A 19,674-nucleotide genomic window follows, 5' to 3' on the forward strand; every position below is an offset into this window, starting at 1 on the left:
TGATATTATGAACTTGTGAAAGAAGAGGACACTCTGTTTTATCAATGTACCTGGCCCGTGAGGTCCAAGATGAACCACACCATTTTACTTATGAAGCTAAAAATTGAATGAAATGACCTAAATTGGCTTTTATTTTGAAACGCTTGTTTGTCATGAGTGTGCATGCTTTCTTACTGTCACAGTTGACGTGAATAATCTTTGAAATTGACTGGGAGTCACAGCGACATCCGCTGAGGCTCGTCAGGTTGTGTGAGTGCACTGGGATTCTCATTTTGTTCGTGCAACGCAGTCGATGGAGGAACAATTCAGAGTCGTCTGCTCCACAAAACGAGCGCTAAAAAGCGAACGGTTGATGCCGAATGTAGAGTGTTTAATAAATCATGGACGGCTAAGTGTTTTTTTCACTGAGGTTGGCGGTAAACCTGTGTGCTCAGTTTCTAACGAACATGTGGCTGTATTCAGAGACTACAGCTTGAGCCATCACTTCGAGACAAAACATGTGGAAAAATACAGAAATCTATCCTAAGATTAGAAGGTGAGGACAGCCGAGGGATTGCTAGCTAAGCTATAAAAGCAGTACGGTAATAGTTCTTGTCAAAGATACAAATAGGAATACGGGATGGGTTGTGCCCACGAGGGCTGATTGGTGTAGTGTGTGGCCAGGGCTGGGCCAGGCCTTTATCGGGCTCTAAGCAGAAGTTGATTGGGGGGCCCCCACCGCCACCAATATTATTGACTATTGTCAATGCTTGATCATTCGTGCACCTACTGTAAATCTAACACACCCATTATCAGTTTTATTTGTTGTAGCTGTTTGCTTACATCATATCAATGTCAGCCTGGCATGTGTTTACCCTTATATGGTCTTTAATCTTAAAAAGTAGCAAACTCACAAGAGTGATCTGGTGTTAATTTGCACTTTAATATTTAAAATGATACAGTACTAAGTGACATACTGACTGATGGTGTACTGAAAAGTATCAAAATAACCAGCAGACCATGTATTTACTGTAAACAAGCTTAACCATTTTAATTGCTTTTGGTTTAAAAAATTTGCAATGTGCAAAAGTGTAAAAAGTATTTGGGCCACAGTGAGGAAAAGAAATTCTGAGATTTCGAGAATAAGGTTGCAATATTACGAAAATAAAATCATAATTGAGAAAAAAAAGTCACAATACTGCGATAACAAAGTTGTAATTTCATGAGAATAAAGTCATAATATTTCAAGAAAAAATCCTAATATTATGAGAATAAAGTCATAATTTTATGAGAAAAAAAAATTTTTTTTTGAAAATATTACCAGCAACCAACAAAACGGGTGAGAGGACAGTCAGTGGCAGCCTGTGGCTGTGTCTGGCCGCTGCTGTTTGTCTCAGGCATCGTGTCCTGCCACACACACCAGTCAGCAGGTCACTTTACTTAATCATCTAAACATTTGATAAATGCAGATCACGTCAGCAAAGCTGGGGTGCAAATGGCTTTGCTTTGTGCGAAAACCAGCATCCCCTTTAGCTTCACTGACGACTCCAGTCGTAGTGTGGCGGACATGTTCCCCAATTCTGCCAGCGCTTTAAAGTACTCAGTGGGAAAATGAAGGCCACACAACTCATCAAAGGTCAGATATGTTACAATGAGTAGCAGCGTGTGGTCAGGCTCCTCTAACCTCTGTGTTATCAGTCAGTTCGTACGGGTCATTCCATGCCAACTCACCCGGAATTCAGAGCTTTTCCCAGATCATGTCATGGATTTTCTTGAAAAATTCATTTGTCCAGACACATGGAACAAGATGACAACATCTAATATGCCACTAACCAACCCATTACAAGCTGTAAATGTCCTGAACCCAATGGAAAACAGGCTCAATAGGTATCACACAGAGATAGAAAACCTTGAAGTCAACATAGTACAAATATCTACCTATAAAACAGAATGTCTGAATGTAATATTACCGCCAGTGAAAAGTATGAAAAATGAGCTATTTTCGTAAAATTATTAAATGATTGTGAAGGATGACCTCGCAGTCACAGAATAAAAGGCAGGACAGAATGTAGATTTCATTTTTCCAAATGATGGTTCTCCAAGTGTTGGGTGTCCAAAAGCCGGTGGTAACAAGTGCAACCCAACCAAAACCGAAAACCAGACACAATTTTCCCAAAAAAGAAAAAAAAAATCAATGAAAAAAGAAAAATCCAACTAAAGAAAAAATCCAACTGAATTTCACACAAAATGTATGCCTCAACTACAACTCAACTACAGTTAATAGAACTTTTCACATGATGTTTTTCAAGGAAATCCATGACATGAACTGGGAGGTCCTGGGTGAGTTGGTATGGAATGATACGTGTGCTAGTGATTAACTGCAGCAGTTCAGTGATAAAGACATTGTAGCATTCCCCAAAATACAAGATAACTGGACTCTTACAGAAAATACAATGGCACTGGACAACAGTACTGTTTGTTCTTTAAAATCAACTACACTGGTCAGGCTCACCAGTACACTCCCTCACGGAAGGTGTTGAGGAATGCAGAGTCTGCAACAGGTCCCTCGTCACTCCTCACCAAGAGGAGTGAAGGTAGTCTCTCTCTCTCTCTCTCTCTCTCTCTCTATCTCCTCCGCCCATTCTCTCACTCACCCTCTCTCTCCCAACCATTCCCACCCGTTGGTAATAAACGTCTAAGTGCTGAATCTGTTTGCCCTTTTGTGTTTTCATTCATGTACTGCAGGGGTCGTTCACACCATTTCACCTCCAGCCAGGTATCTGACTGCCTACCTAACTGCAGTCACTTAACTAACGTAGGAACTAGTTCATCCTTGTTGATATTTTAAAGCGAGTGGTTGCGTAGTGGTGATTTCAGGGTTCACTATGTGCGCTCTTGTCTTAATGTAAGGGGTAAGGCTGGTGGGAAGGCTCAGGGCAGGGAGCCAGAAAATCTCCCTTATTTTCAAAGCCCAATTTTGAAAGCTACGGTTGGGATTGATTTTCAGTATAACAAACGCTGAAGAATAAGAGCACAGTATGTGTTCTATAATTTAATCTAGTGATAAACTTAGAGGTTATGGCATGACAAAATTTGTTTGTCCCCCGGCAACAATTTGGGTTTCTCACGTGGTCCTCCAGGAAACATAACGGCTCACCCCTGTGTTAGGAGATCATCCTTCTGTTCTCGGTTTCTGACTGGTTACTGCCTCATGGTAATGTTCTGAGACCATTTCTCTTTCTCTGATTTTTCAGGTCTTAGTGACTCTATACTATCACCAAATGACAACAACTGTGTTGCTCTTTGCCCTGTGTGACCAAGAGCTAGGCCCCATACTTTGTAGGACTTAATTTAGGACACACAAAGTAGGACCCCTGTAGGACCTAATCCAGTCATCTAACAACTAACAGTCTTTCTAGAGGAAAATAGCGTCAGGGTTGTCTGTATTAGTGCACATTTGAAATATCCAGGACCCCATGTGTAACCTCGCCTGAATTATTAAATAAATAAATAAGGCTGATTTCATTAGACTACTGTGTCTTTTACCATAACTCCAAGTTGTAATGCTGATTTCATAATCTAAATAAAAATTTTAAAATGTTAAACTAAGAGACAGTGCACTCATGAGGCAACTGAGAAGTGTTATGGTTAGTTAGCGGTAGCACTATGGCAATAACTTCTGTCTACCTCAGTATTCTCGCTTCACGGCTACTTATTACGTTACCAATTACGACACTTTGTACCAAAACAACCTGTATTTTCTCATTTTAATTTCATCTTCCTATTCCTATTTAAATTCTAACCCTAACCCTCTTGTTTTAATTTTATTCCTATTTATCTCATATTCCACTATTTTATTCTGTTGTGTTTGGTGTGTGCTGACGGTGTTGTTGCAACACTTGAATTTCCCTCGTGATTAATAAAGTATTTCGTATTCGTATTTGTTACCTTGACCGAAATAGTACCGTTACGCAACCTTACGCCCCTCCCATGGTAATGATCGGCGTGCGCTGCATGGGTAGTCTTAGTGTTCCCCAGCCTCATTTCAGCCCCGCTCTGTGTGTCCGTATCTTATTTAGACTTCACAATATTACCAAATGTATTTGGCAAAGATTCACTCCATACTTAAGTGACTGTCAGTGGTGTTTGTGTGAAGTCATCCAAGCATTAAATGCGTATATACACTATTCACTTTTAAAATGTTTGACCATAACTACCTTGTCTACACCCCCCTCTGCTCCAACCATTCAGTGCTCAGTGTGGCTGGTCTACTGATCACCCGTCTGGTCACTTCCATTATTCAGTTATGTTTTGTATTTGCTTTTGTTAATCTGCTTTTCAGGTTGTATAAACACCCTTGGTTTTGTCCTGTTCCATTTCTGTAGAATTGACCCTACATGACGTTAGTACCGCTTTCCTGAAGCTCTGTAAGTTTAAGAAGCTGCTACTACATCTGTTCTGCATGCTGTGCATTAACTTATCACATGTCCTAATGTGGCAAGCGGGGCAGGGAACCAAGGGAGTTTGTATGGAGAGTTTGGGGCAAAACTGAAAGAAAGATAAAATATGTATATATTTTTTTAATTTTTTTAACTTGGAGGGGTTGACACTCGACTGGGGACATGAAGACAATAGGCGCTTTCGCACCGGAGGAACTTTTCCATAGTTATTAGAGCTATTGGAGAAAGTACCCCTTTTTTGCGTGTTCACACCGCAGGAAATTAGAACGATCATAGTTCTCCGAATGCCATTTTGAGGGGCTTTTTTGAGCTCCTACCTCAGGGTAGGTACTTTCGCAGCATTTTATTTTTTTCAATGGACTGGGTCTATCACCATACAATTTTATTTTTGTTAATGAGAAGGCAGTTACATTATCTAATGTGCACTGAATATTTCTGTCATTCAAATTCAATAAAACTCAATAACTGTGAAAACTGTACTCTAGTTTGTCAATTTCTTTTGCCGCAGTAATGGTATTATTATTTTCCTTTTAGAGGTATTTAAAAGGTCTTAAAAGTCATTAAATTTGTACTTAAACATTAGCAACTACCCTGGTTAGCCACGTAAACAACAGCTCTTAGCGTGACGTTGTTATACCATCGTCGGCCAGCTTACGTCACTGCAGCGTTCCTACTGGCGTTGCAAATGCAAACAGAAAAGCAGCCTGATAACGTATGTAGTTCTCGGGGGACCTCCCCAGGGGATAGTTCCTCTTGAATGGCACCCCAGAACTGTTTGGTCCAAAAGTGCCTAATGTATAGATGGAGGTTTTTTAAACCAGGCTCTGGTCCCCTCAAAAAGAGTTCAGACACCTGTTATGAAATCACGTGACGTCTGGGATCCACAGTTTCCCTCAGAACCTGCAGTGAAAGAGTCTGTTGTAAAATCACACTAAACGTTCTGTTTGAGAGGAGTGTTGACCACAGCTCTGTATTCTGAGTGGTGTTGGTGTGTGATCAGGGGGCAGGGGGGGACAGTTACCCCCCCCCCCCCCACACACACACACACACACACACTTTCGGCTCTCAGAATATCTACGTTAATCAACACCGTCCACATTGTGCCAAAAAACAGAGAGAGAAGTTAACCATTGCAGCAGTAACCGTGCTTGCATGTAATGTACAGTCTCGTTGATTTGTGCAGGTAGATATATTTCTTTCTTTAGTTCTGGCTTGAAAGTGAGGGAGTTCATAGCCAGCCCAGTCCACACTGTTTTAGGATTAACAGCTACAGTGCTGTTCCAGTCTGGTATCAGGATGAGAGTCCCTTGTTTATGCCCCGGTCCAGTCACCAGAACCACACTACCAGATACGCTTCCCTTAAAACAGCTCCCAGGAAGATGTGCCGAGATGTGCATTAGTTTTTCATGAGGTTTTCATATCTAATGAATAGATGAAATAATAGGAACTCCCAGTCAATGTGTTCCTCAACTCATATCACCAAAACTGACGCTCATCACTCAGGTATGTTCTGAACAACATTTACACTGAATGACATTAATGCATCAGTTCTCTTACAATATTACACGTCACTGTGTGTGTGTGTGTGTGTGTGTGTGTGTGTGTGTGTGTGCGCGTGTGTGTGTGTGTGTGCGTGTTTTATTCAGTATATATTCTTAGTCAACCATGTCTTTGTCTTCCCCCTCAGCACCTGCAGTAGGTCCCAGCTGCAGCAGTGCAGTCTCTGTACACTCTGACTGAGGGAGGTTTTTGTATGAGCCTGTGTCACTGTGTGAACACCCATGTACCACTGTTATCATGTTTAGAAAAACAATAATAATCTCCAGCATCTTCAGCCTGGACTCCACTGATGGTCAGAGTGAAGTCAATGTGGTTTCCTGCCTCATGTCCACTGAATCTGGAGGAAACTCCTGACGCTCTGTCTGATGTGTAGTATATGAGGAGTTTAGGAGTTTCTCCAGGTCTCTGATGATACCAGGACATACAGTACTTCTTTTTAGTTGCTGTATCAAAGCAGTTTATTGCAGGGCTGTGTTTACACTTAATAGAGACTGTTTGACCTGGTTGGAGAGTTTGGTCTTCAGACTGAGTCAAAACAACCTGCCCCCAAGACCCTGCAGAGAGATCCAGAAAAAGGTTAAACTGAAATATTGAAGAAATATCTTATTTACCAGTAAAATCAAACACCTTCTTATTCTTATTCTTATTCTTATGATTATTTGCATTCATAAATCAGAACATCTATTTACCTTGCATGCAGTGGAGAAGAGTCCAGATGAAGACAGAGGTCAGTGTCAGTGTCATGGTTGACATGGTTTCTGTTGTCATGGACAACAGCTCTGAGTTATGAAGCGTTAAACTCACAGGCCTATAAACACTGTCAGAGCACTCAAGCGTGTGCTGTCAATGCAAAAGGACATCTATGCAAATTCTTAACTTCTATGAAAAACTCATATTCTCAGGCGATAAGGGGACATGAGGAAAAGTACCATATCACAGTGTCAGAGTACAAACTATGTTAATACAGGAGTGATTTCTTTGCTGATATAACTGATCTGCATGTGTTAATACAACTACACGTCCAGTTCTACAATCACAGCACTTGAGGCAGATTTCATGTAACAGGTTGTTAAACAACATTATTGGTTTCAGATCAGATCCAATCCAGTACACGTGTTACAAAAATCTCTGAATAATATGATGCAAATATATTATCTTCTTTTTTTATGTTATCGTTTCACAGAAAGTACTTATTGTCTAGAATTATCAGTCAAACTCCTCCAGAACATGCAATTTTTCGGTACAGAGTCTGGACAGCCCTGGATTTCCTCTTGTGTTTTGCATAAAATGTAACAGTAGCAGATACTGGGCACATTAATGATGAAGCATTGACCCTCTTGCCTTTTTGTTTAAGTGCGTTATATTCATACTAGGGTTTTTGTATTTTCTTGATTTGTATTCATGTTTTTCTTCTGTATTTCTCTTTATTATTTGTTGAGACAGGTATAACTGCACATATAGATTCTCCCTCTAAACATTTACATATTAAATCTGAGTTTATTCAGAGATACTAAATATCTATAGCAACTTCAGCTCTGGGCAAATGGAAACATTTTCATGTAAACATGGAGAAAAAGAAAAGAAACAACACATTACTCTTGTCCTTAATTCTCTTGGTTGTTTGCCAGAGCATATCAGAACTGACTGAATGTGGTCAGAGATGTCACACGTAGGCTTACCAGAGTCTGATCGTAACGAAAACTGATGGAACGAAAATGGCGGGTCACTAAACTGGAGGGTTTCCGCCTCGCCTGGCACGACAGCCTGATAGATTACCAACACGCCCTCTGCACAGCAAGATCCGTTTATTACTCAAAAATCATTAATCTTAACAAAAATAACCCCAGGTTCCTTTTTGATACAGTATCTAAACTTACCCAGAATCACTCCCCTCAATCTAGCCCTTTTACCACAAACCATTTTGTCAATTGTTTCTCCCAGAAAATAGACTTAATTCGTGGTGATATTCAAATTAGTTTATCAAATCAGCCTGCCTGCATGCTCTCTGTCACTATGCCTGAAATTAATTAGGATGTGCACCCTTTAACCCAATTTCAACCCAAACCCAGAACGAGGAAGTTTGATCACATTACCCCTGTCCTGGCTTCCCTTCATTGGCTGCCAATTCATGCAAGGGCAGATTTTAAGGTCCTCTTATTAACATATAAAATTTTACATGGGCTTGTACCTTCCTACCTGTCTGGCTTAATTACACCCTATAACCTCCTTCACACCCTGCGCTCTCAAGATTCTGGACTAATAGTTGTTCCAAGAGTTAAAAAGAAATCTGCTGGCCACTGAACCTTTTCCTACCACCCTCCCTTCCTCTGGAATGGTCTCCCTACAGAATTAGGGAGGCAAACTCTCTTCATAACTTTAAAGCCAAAATAAAGACTTATCTATTTTCTCTAACTTATGGATAATATAATTTTGATTTAACTTTGTTGTGGACATGTAAAGCCCTTTGAGACTATAATTAATGATATTGGACTCTAAATAAACTTGTATTATTATTATCGTTGTTGTTATTATTATTATTATTATTATTATCATTTATTGGTGTCTTCTGCCACACTGTGGATATATTTAGTACCACTACAGGAACTTCAGATTTTATTTTGTAACATTACTGTCTTTATGCGTCACAATTCTTATTCTCTAGGTCCTCACGCTGTTGTGCCAATGGTACAGGGAAAGCTGTGACCATAACCTTATTTCAGAACCTGAACCCAGTTGAAAAACTCCATTTATAGCTCAGCGCTCTGAACACTGAACCTAGAAATTATTCAGAATAACTCCTCATCAGCCTTAATATATTTTAAATAATAGCATTTAAGAAGCAAGTACAACAATACTCCTCGAATTCAATACTTCTGGCTAATTAAGTTCCTGGATCACCACATTCAGCAACTTGAAAATATTTTATCTCGTACTCAGAGAGTACGACTGCGGACTTGTTCGTTACAATGATAAAATTCAAACGGTGCAGAGTGTAATGTTGACACACATACAACCACCAGAGGGCCCCCAAGAGCGCTTGAAATGTCGCACAAGGGAGCTTGAACGTTTTTTGTGTGTGTGTGTGTGTGTGTGTGTGTGTGTGTGTGTGATATCGATTGTAATTATAGAAAAACGCAATATTATGTTGACAGGCTGGCTAGCTGATACTACTCTGGTTTAATCAATTCCCACTGCTTCTGTCAGAGCTGGTGTCACGTTCATTCACACTGTGACGGACGTTAACTGCATTTTGATGTAAGCACAGTCAGTCAGATTAACCCCAGGTTACACTCCTCTCCTCTGCGTCGATGGAAAAAACAGCAAAAAAGTAATGTCGCAAAAGGACATTTCCTTCTGTTTATCTAGGTTATTGGATTTTAATTGTAGCTGACGTTCTTATGACGGAGTATTAAGGTCACACTTTGGTAAAAAAAAAAAAAAAAAAATCTAAGATTTCGAGAACAAGGTCGTAATATTGCGAGAATAAAGTCATAATTTTACAAGAAAACAAGTCATAATATTAGGAGAACAAAGTCGTAAGTTTAGACTACATGTTATTTTATAGGGGAAACATCAGAAGAGCAGCCCGCTGCCTACGTTAAAATTAGGAAATAAACTGTAAATCTGTGTTTGCTCAACAAGCAAAACCGCAGTTATCAAACGTTTAATGTTTAGATGATTAAGTAAAGTGACCTGCTGACTGACGTGTGTGTCACGGCACAACACCTGAGACAAACAGCAGTTGCCAGATGGCTCAGGCTGCCATTGGCTGTCCTCTCGCCCGTTTTGTTGGGTGCTGGTAATACGTTTTCCTAAAAAAAAAATCTCATAAAATGACCGCTTTACTCTCGTAATATCAGGGTTTTTCTTGAAATATTATGACTTTATTCTCATTGATTTACAACTTTGCTCTTGTAGTATTGTGACTTTTTTTTCTCAGTTACGACTTTATTCTCGTAATATTGCGACCTTTTCAAAATCTCAGAATTTCTTTTCCGCAGTGTGGCCCAAATACTCTGTCATATGTTCTGCACTTTTGCACATTGCAAATTTTTTAAACCAAAAGCAATTAAAGTGGTTAAACCTGTTTACAGTAAATGCATGGTCTGCTGGTTATTTTGATACTTTTCAGTACACCATGTTCAGTATGTCACTTAGTACTGTATCATTTTAAATATTAAAGTACAAATTAACACCAGATCACTCTTGTGAGTTTGCTACTTTTTAAGATCAAAGACCATATAAGGGTAATGGTCAAGACATGATCCAATTTCCATTCACAGGGTGAACTAATCACTGCGGTTATCTAATATTCATTGTTGAGTCGTCAACTCTGGCGCCTGTTGGCTGCTACATCTGAGTTATGGCATTGTCTGTGAACACAGGAGGGCTTGGGCCATGATCAAGGGGACAGGGACAGGGACAGGGACAGAGACAGGGAGGAGGAATGAGAGTAGGAAAGGTGAGAAAAGGGGGGTTAGGGGGAGAGTCTGTGCAATTCCTGATATACAAGCAAGTACATTTTTATTTGCCCATGCATTACAATGTAAAAAATCTCTCCTCCAGTTGCGGCCGACATGCTTCTATTGGCCTGGTGGGTTAGCGACAAGCTGACTTGCCAGGGCAAGGAGTTGTCAGTGGAGACAACTTATTCAAAATCTTAAAGGTTGCTGTATAACAAATGTATTGTAAATTGGGGTGGTCAAATTTATTAGCCCCCATGTGAGTTCTTCAAGAAAATGTAGCAAGTTGAAATTTTGAGCTTTCAAACCACGCCTGAACCCCATCTGACTTGAATGGCGCAATCAATTGGCATTGAACTCTACCAAATGGACTCCAATAAACAGGGCTAGTGGCACGTGAAGGCTAGATTGAGAGGCGCTGCTCTTACATTCTTTGTAACAAGTAATCTCTGTTGGTCATTCCGACTTCCCAGATCAACAAAATACATGGCACACAGCCAGTGTACGCTTCACCTTTCTTCTTAATCATTATCACATTACATACCTTGAGATCTAGACATGAGATTGGCTGCTGGTACGGAGTGACTGGCATCATAACCGGGAGGCAAACATTAATCCTAAAGTAATGTATGTTGGGCTGGCTATGAGCTCCCCCGCTTACGAGCGTGAACGTGTTTGTGCTTATTCTTGTCCAGAGCTTATAGGGATCAGCGTAAGAAAGGCGGGCGACCCCCACCCCAACATAGAAACAAATCTACCCGCACATATCAGCGATTCTCTACATTGGAAGGGAGCTAGGTCACCGCTTTATCTCCGTCTTTTAGCATATCGTGGATAGTGTTGATTAACATGGAAATTCTGAGCGCCAAGAGTCCAGCTTCCGGCGCCCCAGGTGCAGACTGGTTTTATATTATTCTTAACGATTTTGCACAAACCAGAGAAAAAATGCAACAACATGTCTGTGAAACTATATATTCACAGAATTATCAATGAATTGTGCTTTATTTGGTAGCATTTCGAAGTGTGACTGATTGTACTAATTGCATTAGTACTGTACAAAGTTAGAGGCGCGCTATTTGATAGATTCCTCCGCCCCCCTCCCAATCTGGTACTTCTGAGTGGGAGACCTTCCCAGGCCTCCACTCCTACAAGGTTAACTGACCCACACGGTGACATTATATCATTTTAAGTGATGTGCAAACGAGTGATAGAAAACCGATCGCGCAAATGTCACCATTCCGATTTTTTTTGTGGGTGCACCGTGTCGCCCATGCCTAAATCCGCCCCTGCTTTAACTGATACCAAATAAAATAGTTAAAAGTTAATATTATGGTTCTACTGCTTCTGCAGGACAACAGAACATCTGGAGGAGTGTTAGTCTGCCGGACATGAAGTGTGCGTGAATGAGACAATGAGCAACGTAAATGCCATAATCATGTTTTACACCTGTTTGTCGTAGTTTACCTTTTCAACACCTCCGTGTCCTCCTTGTGCATTTCCTCCGATCTCCACTGAGGGGCGACCAACAATCTTTTGTCAAGTTCTCAAGTCTCAGAGGCCGGGGCTTGGGGAGGGTGTGTACAGTGAGTTAATTGGCTTGTATCACTGTGATGGACTTTCGGCGGAAGGACCAAACTGAGCGTTGGAAGTGTAAGTCAGCATAATTAATGAAGATAATTGCTTATTATCAGCCATGTGTAGCATGTTTTTTTTTAATTCAAGATATGGTCAACATGTCCGTGCTACGATAATAAATTTAAATTTTAATGTAGCTCCCCTGTGTGTATCTCCTTGAGAACTCTTATATTGTGTTCCTCACATTTTTAAAATCAGTTTGTTGTCTGGTTAAATATGTGCGGAAAATATAATCAACACCGTAACGCTGATAAAAACGAAGAGTTGAAGGAAAAAAGAAAAAAAGCAAAATCATCAGTAGGGGCTTCGATTCAAGAGTTTTTACCGACCGACACAGTATCACATATAGGCCTAAATCAAATTTATATTTTACATGAATCATATTTATGTCCATAAATTGTATTTATAAAACAGACTTATATTAGGTATTTAAAGTTTACACAGTTCAACAGAGAACGCGCGTAATTTGCGACAGAGGTTTTTGTGCGGCCATTGTATGGGTTTGTATCACTGTGGAGGACTTTCGGTGGAGGCACCCGACTCTCCGTTGGAAGTAAGTCTCTTTTTCCCCTTTCTTCTTCATAATTTTCGATTTAAATCGGCTAATGTTGTGGATAATGTGGGAAATGATTTCTATACTTATTATTTTTAAGAAATAGGCCTGTATATATTTATGAACTCACCTGGTGATATGACACGTGTTCTCGGTTCAGAACTGTCATATGTTATCAATGCCTGTGGTTTTCCAATGGTTTATGATGACGATACTAACCAAGTACGTCGATTTGCCAAACCTTTGGGGTTGAACGTTTTAAAAATGTTTTTAAATAACTGAAAAATTCGGAAAATCGTTTTCCTTCCCTACGATGAATGATATGGTTTTTGATGTCATTGACCCGGTCCTTAATGTACTGTTAAACAATAAAATTAAACATGTTAAAAACCAAACATGGAAGTTACATGAAAAAATGCTTATGTTTCAAATAATTTAAAACAATGGAAAAGAGTTGTCGATTTGAAAATCTGTTTTAACGGTCTGTTGCGCGTAGTTCTGCCTTGTGAGCAGAGAGGTTTTTGTTCTTAAAAATAAAGCTCTTAACCTACACCTGTCACTAAGTCAGTTCTGAGTGTATGACACCAAATTCGCGGCTGTGTTTTCGTCTTGTTGATGATGTTGATGTTGTTTAAGTGAAACTGCCCATTTTACCGTATGTAACGCAGTAATACTGAAATATTTTATTATGACCATAATTAAAGGTGTAACAATACGAAAAAAAGCTGAGAGAGTTGTTACTTATCGAGACATCTTCCACTCGGTACACTGACAGTTTGATGAGCAAAAACGGAAGTGAAAGATGCAAAACGGTGCAAACTCTCTGTTTGAGTGGGACTTTCTGACATCTCTCTCCCTCTCTCTGTCTGTCTCTCTCTCTCTCTCCATCTTGCCCAGGTAACAGTCAGCCCACCCTGACAATCCTGCCCCCCTCCAGTGAGGAGCTGCAGCAGGGGAAGGCCACACTCATGTGCCTGGCCAATAAGGGTTTCCCCTCAGACTGGAAGCTGAGCTGGGAGGTGGATGGTAGCAGCAGGAGTTCAGAGGTCACTGTGATCCCTGGGGTCCTGCTGAAGGACGGCACCTACAGCTGGACCAGCACCCTGACCCTCAGCACTGACCAGTGGAGGAAGGCAGGGTCAGTGACCTGCCAGGCCACCCAGAGCTCTCAGAGTCCAGTCAGCAAGACACTGAAGACAGACCAGTGCTCTGAGGAGTGATATGTCCCTCTGTGTCTCTGTTTCTCACACACACATATACCCACATTTCATTTCACTTTTTGCAGAATTAACTCTGTCCAAATAATTTGAGACTTTTTTTCCTGAACTGGTAACTTGACGATTCTTACATTTTCAATCTGTATTATTGATGTAATTTTACATTTATGAAAAATAAAGACTTATTTTCATTGACATTGTTTTTGTTTTCCTTTGATGACATTTATACACCTACATTGAATTTTCTGATGCAGACAAGAGTGAACTAGATATTACAAACATGAATGCAACATTGAGGTTAAATATGAATTTTCTCTGTATTTAGTGTTAGGATCTAACTATTAGTGGGTAAACCACTATAGTGTGTATATGGCTGATTTTAAAAAGCATTTGTTTATGCTCAAAAAAAAAAAGAAGATTCAAAATGTTTATATGGATTCCGTGTAATACATCCGCTCTGATTTGCTCAAATAAAGACCAGAGCAAATGACATGATTTCAACTGATCACTGAGGTAAAACCTGTGAAAACTGCAAAATGTGTTCTCATTTTATTTTAATGGCTTGAATATTTGGGGTCGAGGCACTACAAAGCTGATGAAACTGTGTGTGTGTTGGGGTTGGTCTTATTCCCGTAAATCATAAATATACACACACTCTGTAGTGTATGAATAGAGGAACAAATGAGAAGATGTCAGTGGAGGTCTGTTGCTGATCTGTTAATGCACTAGTCTCCTGAGTGATGGGTGAACATCTGAGGACAGCACTGCTCTATTCTGGGAGTGTGGTGAAGCTGCACATGCAAATCTGAGTTTCACTCTCAACATCTCCCTCTGTCACAGCCCCAAATCCTCTGACACTAACACAGCTGTGTGTGTGTGTGTGTGTGTGTGTGTGTGTGTTAGTTCAGTGGATCTCCTCAGTCACCAGTATCATTATTTTCCCCCTCAGCACCTGCAGTAGGTCCCAGCTGCAGCAGTGCAGTCTCTGTACAGTCTGATTAAAGGAGGTTTTTGTACGACTCTCTATCACTGTGTGAACACTCCACCACTGTATGCACCCATACAGTAATAATCTCCTGCATCTTCAGCCTGGACACTACTGATGGTCAGAGTAAAATGGGGTTCAGATCCACTTCCACTGAAACGATCTGAAACTCCTGACTGACGTGTGTTTGCTTTATAAATGAGGAGTTTAGGAGATTCTCCAGATTTCTGCAGGTACCAGCTGAGATCATCATCTACTCCACTACTCCCTGTACACTGAATAGAAGCCCTCTGTCCTGGAGTAACAGACAGATACTCAGGACTCTGGGTTTCCTGATAGGACACTGAAAATAAACAACACAGAGAAAATATCAATATATCTCACTGCATTATAAAACACATTTATTGAGTCTCCAACAGCACAACAGTGAACTGGACAACAGATATGAACCCTGTAAAGTGTTGGCTGAATAAAATCATATCCACACACAATAATAACAAAGGATCTGAGAAATGATTTCAGCTGATCTCACCCTGAGTGAGGAGTCCCAGTGTCCCCAGCAGTAGAATGAGTGACATCATCATTGTGCTGTGTGTCAGTGACTCTGAGAAAACTGAACAGTCACTGACCACCACTGGAGTCTTTAAGTGTGTGGAGCAGTGAGACAGAACAGCTATGCAAAACACTCTCCTTGTTACACACGTACACGTACACACACACACACACACACACACACACACACACATGCACACACAAACACACACGCCCGCGTGCTCTCTGGTCTGTATTTTTTTGATAGTGAACTATACTGCCCCCTTCAGTTAGAATTTCTCATTTGTTAACTCAAATTTTAATTTAAGTGGTCTTTTTGGCTCATGATGAATTCATACATTTATTACCCAAACGTATATTTTAATGTTGTAGCTGTTGTCTCTTAGATCCAATGGAGTCTCTTGTGTGTTTTTAAAAACAGTGCACCAGTGGACTCTGTTTTGATGTCTTGTATTTTGTTATACGGAACAAATGACAAGCCAGTTTTGGCTCCCAGTTAACAGTGGACAGTAGCAATCCCAGCACAGGTGGCTGTGTGCCTGTCTCATCAGACCATAGAGTCAGTCTTTCATCAACTGACAGATAAAAGAACACACACCTGTAGTCTACCAGTCAAGCAATGTTTTACTATCCACGTGTTTAGGGTGGTGAGAGTAATTTAGCGACATGTGTTTTAATTGTAGAATCAGAACTCAAATTCCAGTAGGACCACACACAACTGAAAGCCATACTCACAGTACCAGGATCAGTTTGCCATATCATATGTAGAACATGACAGAGGCTACCACATCTTAACCGTTGGTTCAGTATTTGATAGATGCTTCTCCGTGATTCCATAAAGCGCCCAGTCAACGTGTAAAGCCATGGCGCTTTAAACCTTACTGCAGGTTTAGGTAGCACCTGTACAATAGACACTCTTCAGTACAGTCATTTCAGTATCTCCAGAATTTCATGAACTTCTGAAACTTATTACTTGTAGAAGTCCAGCTGGCATGGTTCGCTGGTCCAGGGGTATGACTCTTACTTTGGATGGTACTTTGATAGTCTATAAGTATAATTCATATCAAGAGACAGTGGAGTACATTTGCCACCCCACATGTTCAACCATATATATAGTGTCTGGACAAGCATAGCTGAACAATCAGTTTTCACTCAAAGGTACATAGTCTCTCCAGCTGATTAGAGGTTTTTCTTTCTGTAGGTAGGTAGAGCGAGAGAGAGAGCGGGAGATGAAGGGTTAGACAACTGCTACTTAAAGCGGTCAGTTCTCTAAGAATTTCCAAAGACTTACTGTTTCAATTTCAATTTTATTTTATTTGTATAGCACTTTTGACAATGGACATTGTCAGAAAGCAGCTATTTAGAAATATAACCGGTTAGAAATTTTAAACATATAAATTCATCCCTAATGAGCAAGCTGAAGAAGGCGGTGGCAAGGAAAAACTCCCTGAGATGCTATGAGCAGGAAACCTTGAGAGGAACCAGAGTGAAAAGGGAACCCATCCTCATTTGGATTACACCAGACAGTGCATTTATAAATAATTCCATTCTATAACTGTGTGCTATATAGCCAAAAAGTGTACTTATGTAACCGGGAAATTCATTACAGTTTTAGAATGAAGTCTATTTTGTTAATGTTATCACCTGTTCACTGATGGAAACTTGAGTACAAAACTGTTCGTGGCAGTTGCAGTCCTAAAGCTATCATGGTAAAACTGTTCGTCTAAATTTCAGTCCAAAGTCATCTTCACGGTTTCTAAGTGTGTTTTTGGGCTGTCCATACGGGGCCATCTTCAGCAGCAGTGAGTGGTTTCCAAGTGATGAGAATACCAACCAGAAGTAGGGCATCAGGATGGATCAGGTCCGGTGAGCAGGAGAGGCCAGGATCACTAGCTACGGTTAAATGCACACATTTTTATCATTCGGACTGAAATCATTCCGATTGCTGATTTCGAATGTACTGTGTACATGAAAGCGATCGGATAGTTTGTGCGCATTTACATGTCACAACCAGAAAATCGGAATTCATTGCAACTGCGAAGAAATTACCTTGCGCCGACATGTACGATGTAGTCGAAGGCTATATAAAAATCTCTTATCCGGTCATACGCAGAAATAAATAGTGGTACAGTGGTCAAAAGAACGCTTACTTTCAAGTGTTGTAAAGAGCCAGGGCAGCGATAGCTTTACTTCAGGTTGGTGATTTGATCAGTGAATTACTTACGACAATTGTAACTTTATAATTATAATAACAATTACATCATCTCTGCATGGAATATTCTCCCAAACTTGCTTAAACAGATCGTTGTTGCGGGATTTGCGCCCATCTAGACGCTGGACTATCCTTAACTCTTTGAGAATATTTAACACAAACTTGTTACATCTCTCGTACTGTCCGATATGTTTTTTTTTTTTAACTCTGTCATGCATAGTGAAACGTGAATACATCCTCACTCGCGTATTGAACGTGCGCGAAAAATTCGAAGTGCAGAAGATAATCCGATTTAGCGTTTACATGGTTAATATTTTCCTGTCGAACGAATTATCAGGAATCTACACCACCTCTTTCAATCCGATTGAATTCTCGATCGGATTGGAGTATTTCATTCCGATCGAAGTGTTTACATGAAGCATTTTCATTCTGAATGAGCTTGAATCCGATCATTAACGGAATATTAGCTTCCATGTAAACTCACCTAGTGTTTCACTGTGCGTTCTCTCGCCATAGGGCTTTCCAAAATAACATCTCAGCTTCGTTATTCGGCCAAGTGCTTTCAGCACTTCCACTACAAAACTAGTGTTACCACCTTTAGCAAAGGCAAGTAAGGGACACACGGCCTCAAAACAACAATTTTTTTTTTTAAATCATAGACTACACAGCTACGTGTATTGATTTAGCCTAGTTCCTAACAGGATAAACTCTGACACAGCAGAGAAGTGAAATGGCGCTGTTAAATGTATTTCTGATTACTGGACATTACGCGAGAAAAACTCAGGCTGCAACAATGGGATAATTCGGGTTCGACTGACTTTTGTCTTGGGCACACCTGTTTAAGGCAAAGTTGGGCAAACCTGTTTGAGGCAAAGGATTTTGGTTTACGAACGAAAGAAATGTTTATTTAGCAAATGTATACGACATATGTCCACGTAATGTGCAGTGACATTTAAAATGACTTGAGATCATGACGTTTACCGCTGTCACGATGGACCCATCGCAGATGAGTGTGTGCATCTTTTTTTTAATCATTGACTCAGTACTAAAATGGAATTCGATAGTAAGGCACGGAGGAGAAAGCGAGGTTTCCACATTCCTGGATGAGTACGCCGTAGTGTAAATGTAGGCAGCGGTTTCTGAGTGTCTGCGGTTAGTTTGTTCTTTCAGCACACCTTTACGTCCGTGATTTTATGCGCTTCCAAACGGACGCGCCACGCGAAGCAGAGTACTTTTTTGTGGCGGTGTTTTATGTGGTCGCTAGGTGTCACCCGAGTAACAGAGACCACTGGTCATGCCATCCTATCGACAAAAAGAAAGGTCCTTAAAGTTTGCACATGCCTGTCATGAATTTCTTTAAGTTGTTACCACTCACCAATACTTTACATCGGCTCGTTGGTCTAGGGGTATGATTCTCGCTTAGGGTGCGAGAGGTCCCGGGTTCAAATCCCGGACGAGCCCATTGTTATGGGAATCCAGTGTTAGGAGTAAACAACAAGGCAATGAATTTCGTTACATGCAGCTTTTATTACTTTAAAACTGAGGGTCAGGTTTTGTCTTCTTTTGTCTTCACTCATCACAACTTAATATAACATGCAGTACAGTGCCTCCAACACCCCCCCCCCCCCCCCCCACCAGAACTGGGCTTGAGAACCACTCCCTTAAGAGCTTGTGCTTTCTTTGCAGCTACTTGACCAGGTGGGTGTGTTCGGCTAAACCAAGCTGATCGGCAGTGAATGCTCCCTTCATCCTGAGGGTCCTCTGCGGTTGGCTGGCTGAGGAGATGGTGAATGAGACTGATGTTCTGCAGATAACTCTAAGATCCTGTTGGACCGTTTTCGCTGCAAAGTCCTCTGGCTGTCGCTTGGAGCATCAGTTTCTGAGCTGCAACTTGAGGGAGTACAGTGCGCTCTGAGCCATCATCAAGCATGTATAAGTCTCCAGACTGTGCTCCCCGTTGCACAATATTACTGTACTGACCTCCAGCAGCACCTGACTGCACCCTGCCTGTCTATATGAACAGAGGAGTTCATTTACTGTGCTGACAAAACGGAAGGT

General features: G+C 40.7%; 1 non-coding gene and 2 gene segments (V, D, J or C); 2 read left to right on the plus strand and 1 right to left on the minus strand.

The window, feature by feature from the left end:
* Positions 1–1,474: 1,474 nt before the first annotated feature.
* On the plus strand, positions 1,475–13,870 carry LOC115824901 (immunoglobulin kappa constant-like). The segment is given in 3 exon segments: positions 1,475–1,575; positions 12,616–12,650; positions 13,548–13,870. Coding segments are annotated over 3 exon segments (459 nt in total).
* A 1,023-nt stretch (positions 13,871–14,893) lies between these two features.
* LOC115825733 (immunoglobulin kappa variable 1-6-like) lies at positions 14,894–15,430 on the minus strand. The segment is given in 2 exon segments: positions 14,894–15,195; positions 15,385–15,430. Coding segments are annotated over 2 exon segments (348 nt in total).
* A 3,575-nt stretch (positions 15,431–19,005) lies between these two features.
* trnap-agg (transfer RNA proline (anticodon AGG)) lies at positions 19,006–19,077 on the plus strand. The gene has a single exon. It is a non-coding gene; the product is annotated as a tRNA-Pro (tRNA).
* Positions 19,078–19,674: the final 597 nt, after the last annotated feature.

The sequence above is a fragment of the Chanos chanos genome, chromosome 12 (assembly GCF_902362185.1).
Source record: "Chanos chanos chromosome 12, fChaCha1.1, whole genome shotgun sequence".
Taxonomy (NCBI): Eukaryota; Metazoa; Chordata; class Actinopteri; order Gonorynchiformes; family Chanidae; genus Chanos; species Chanos chanos.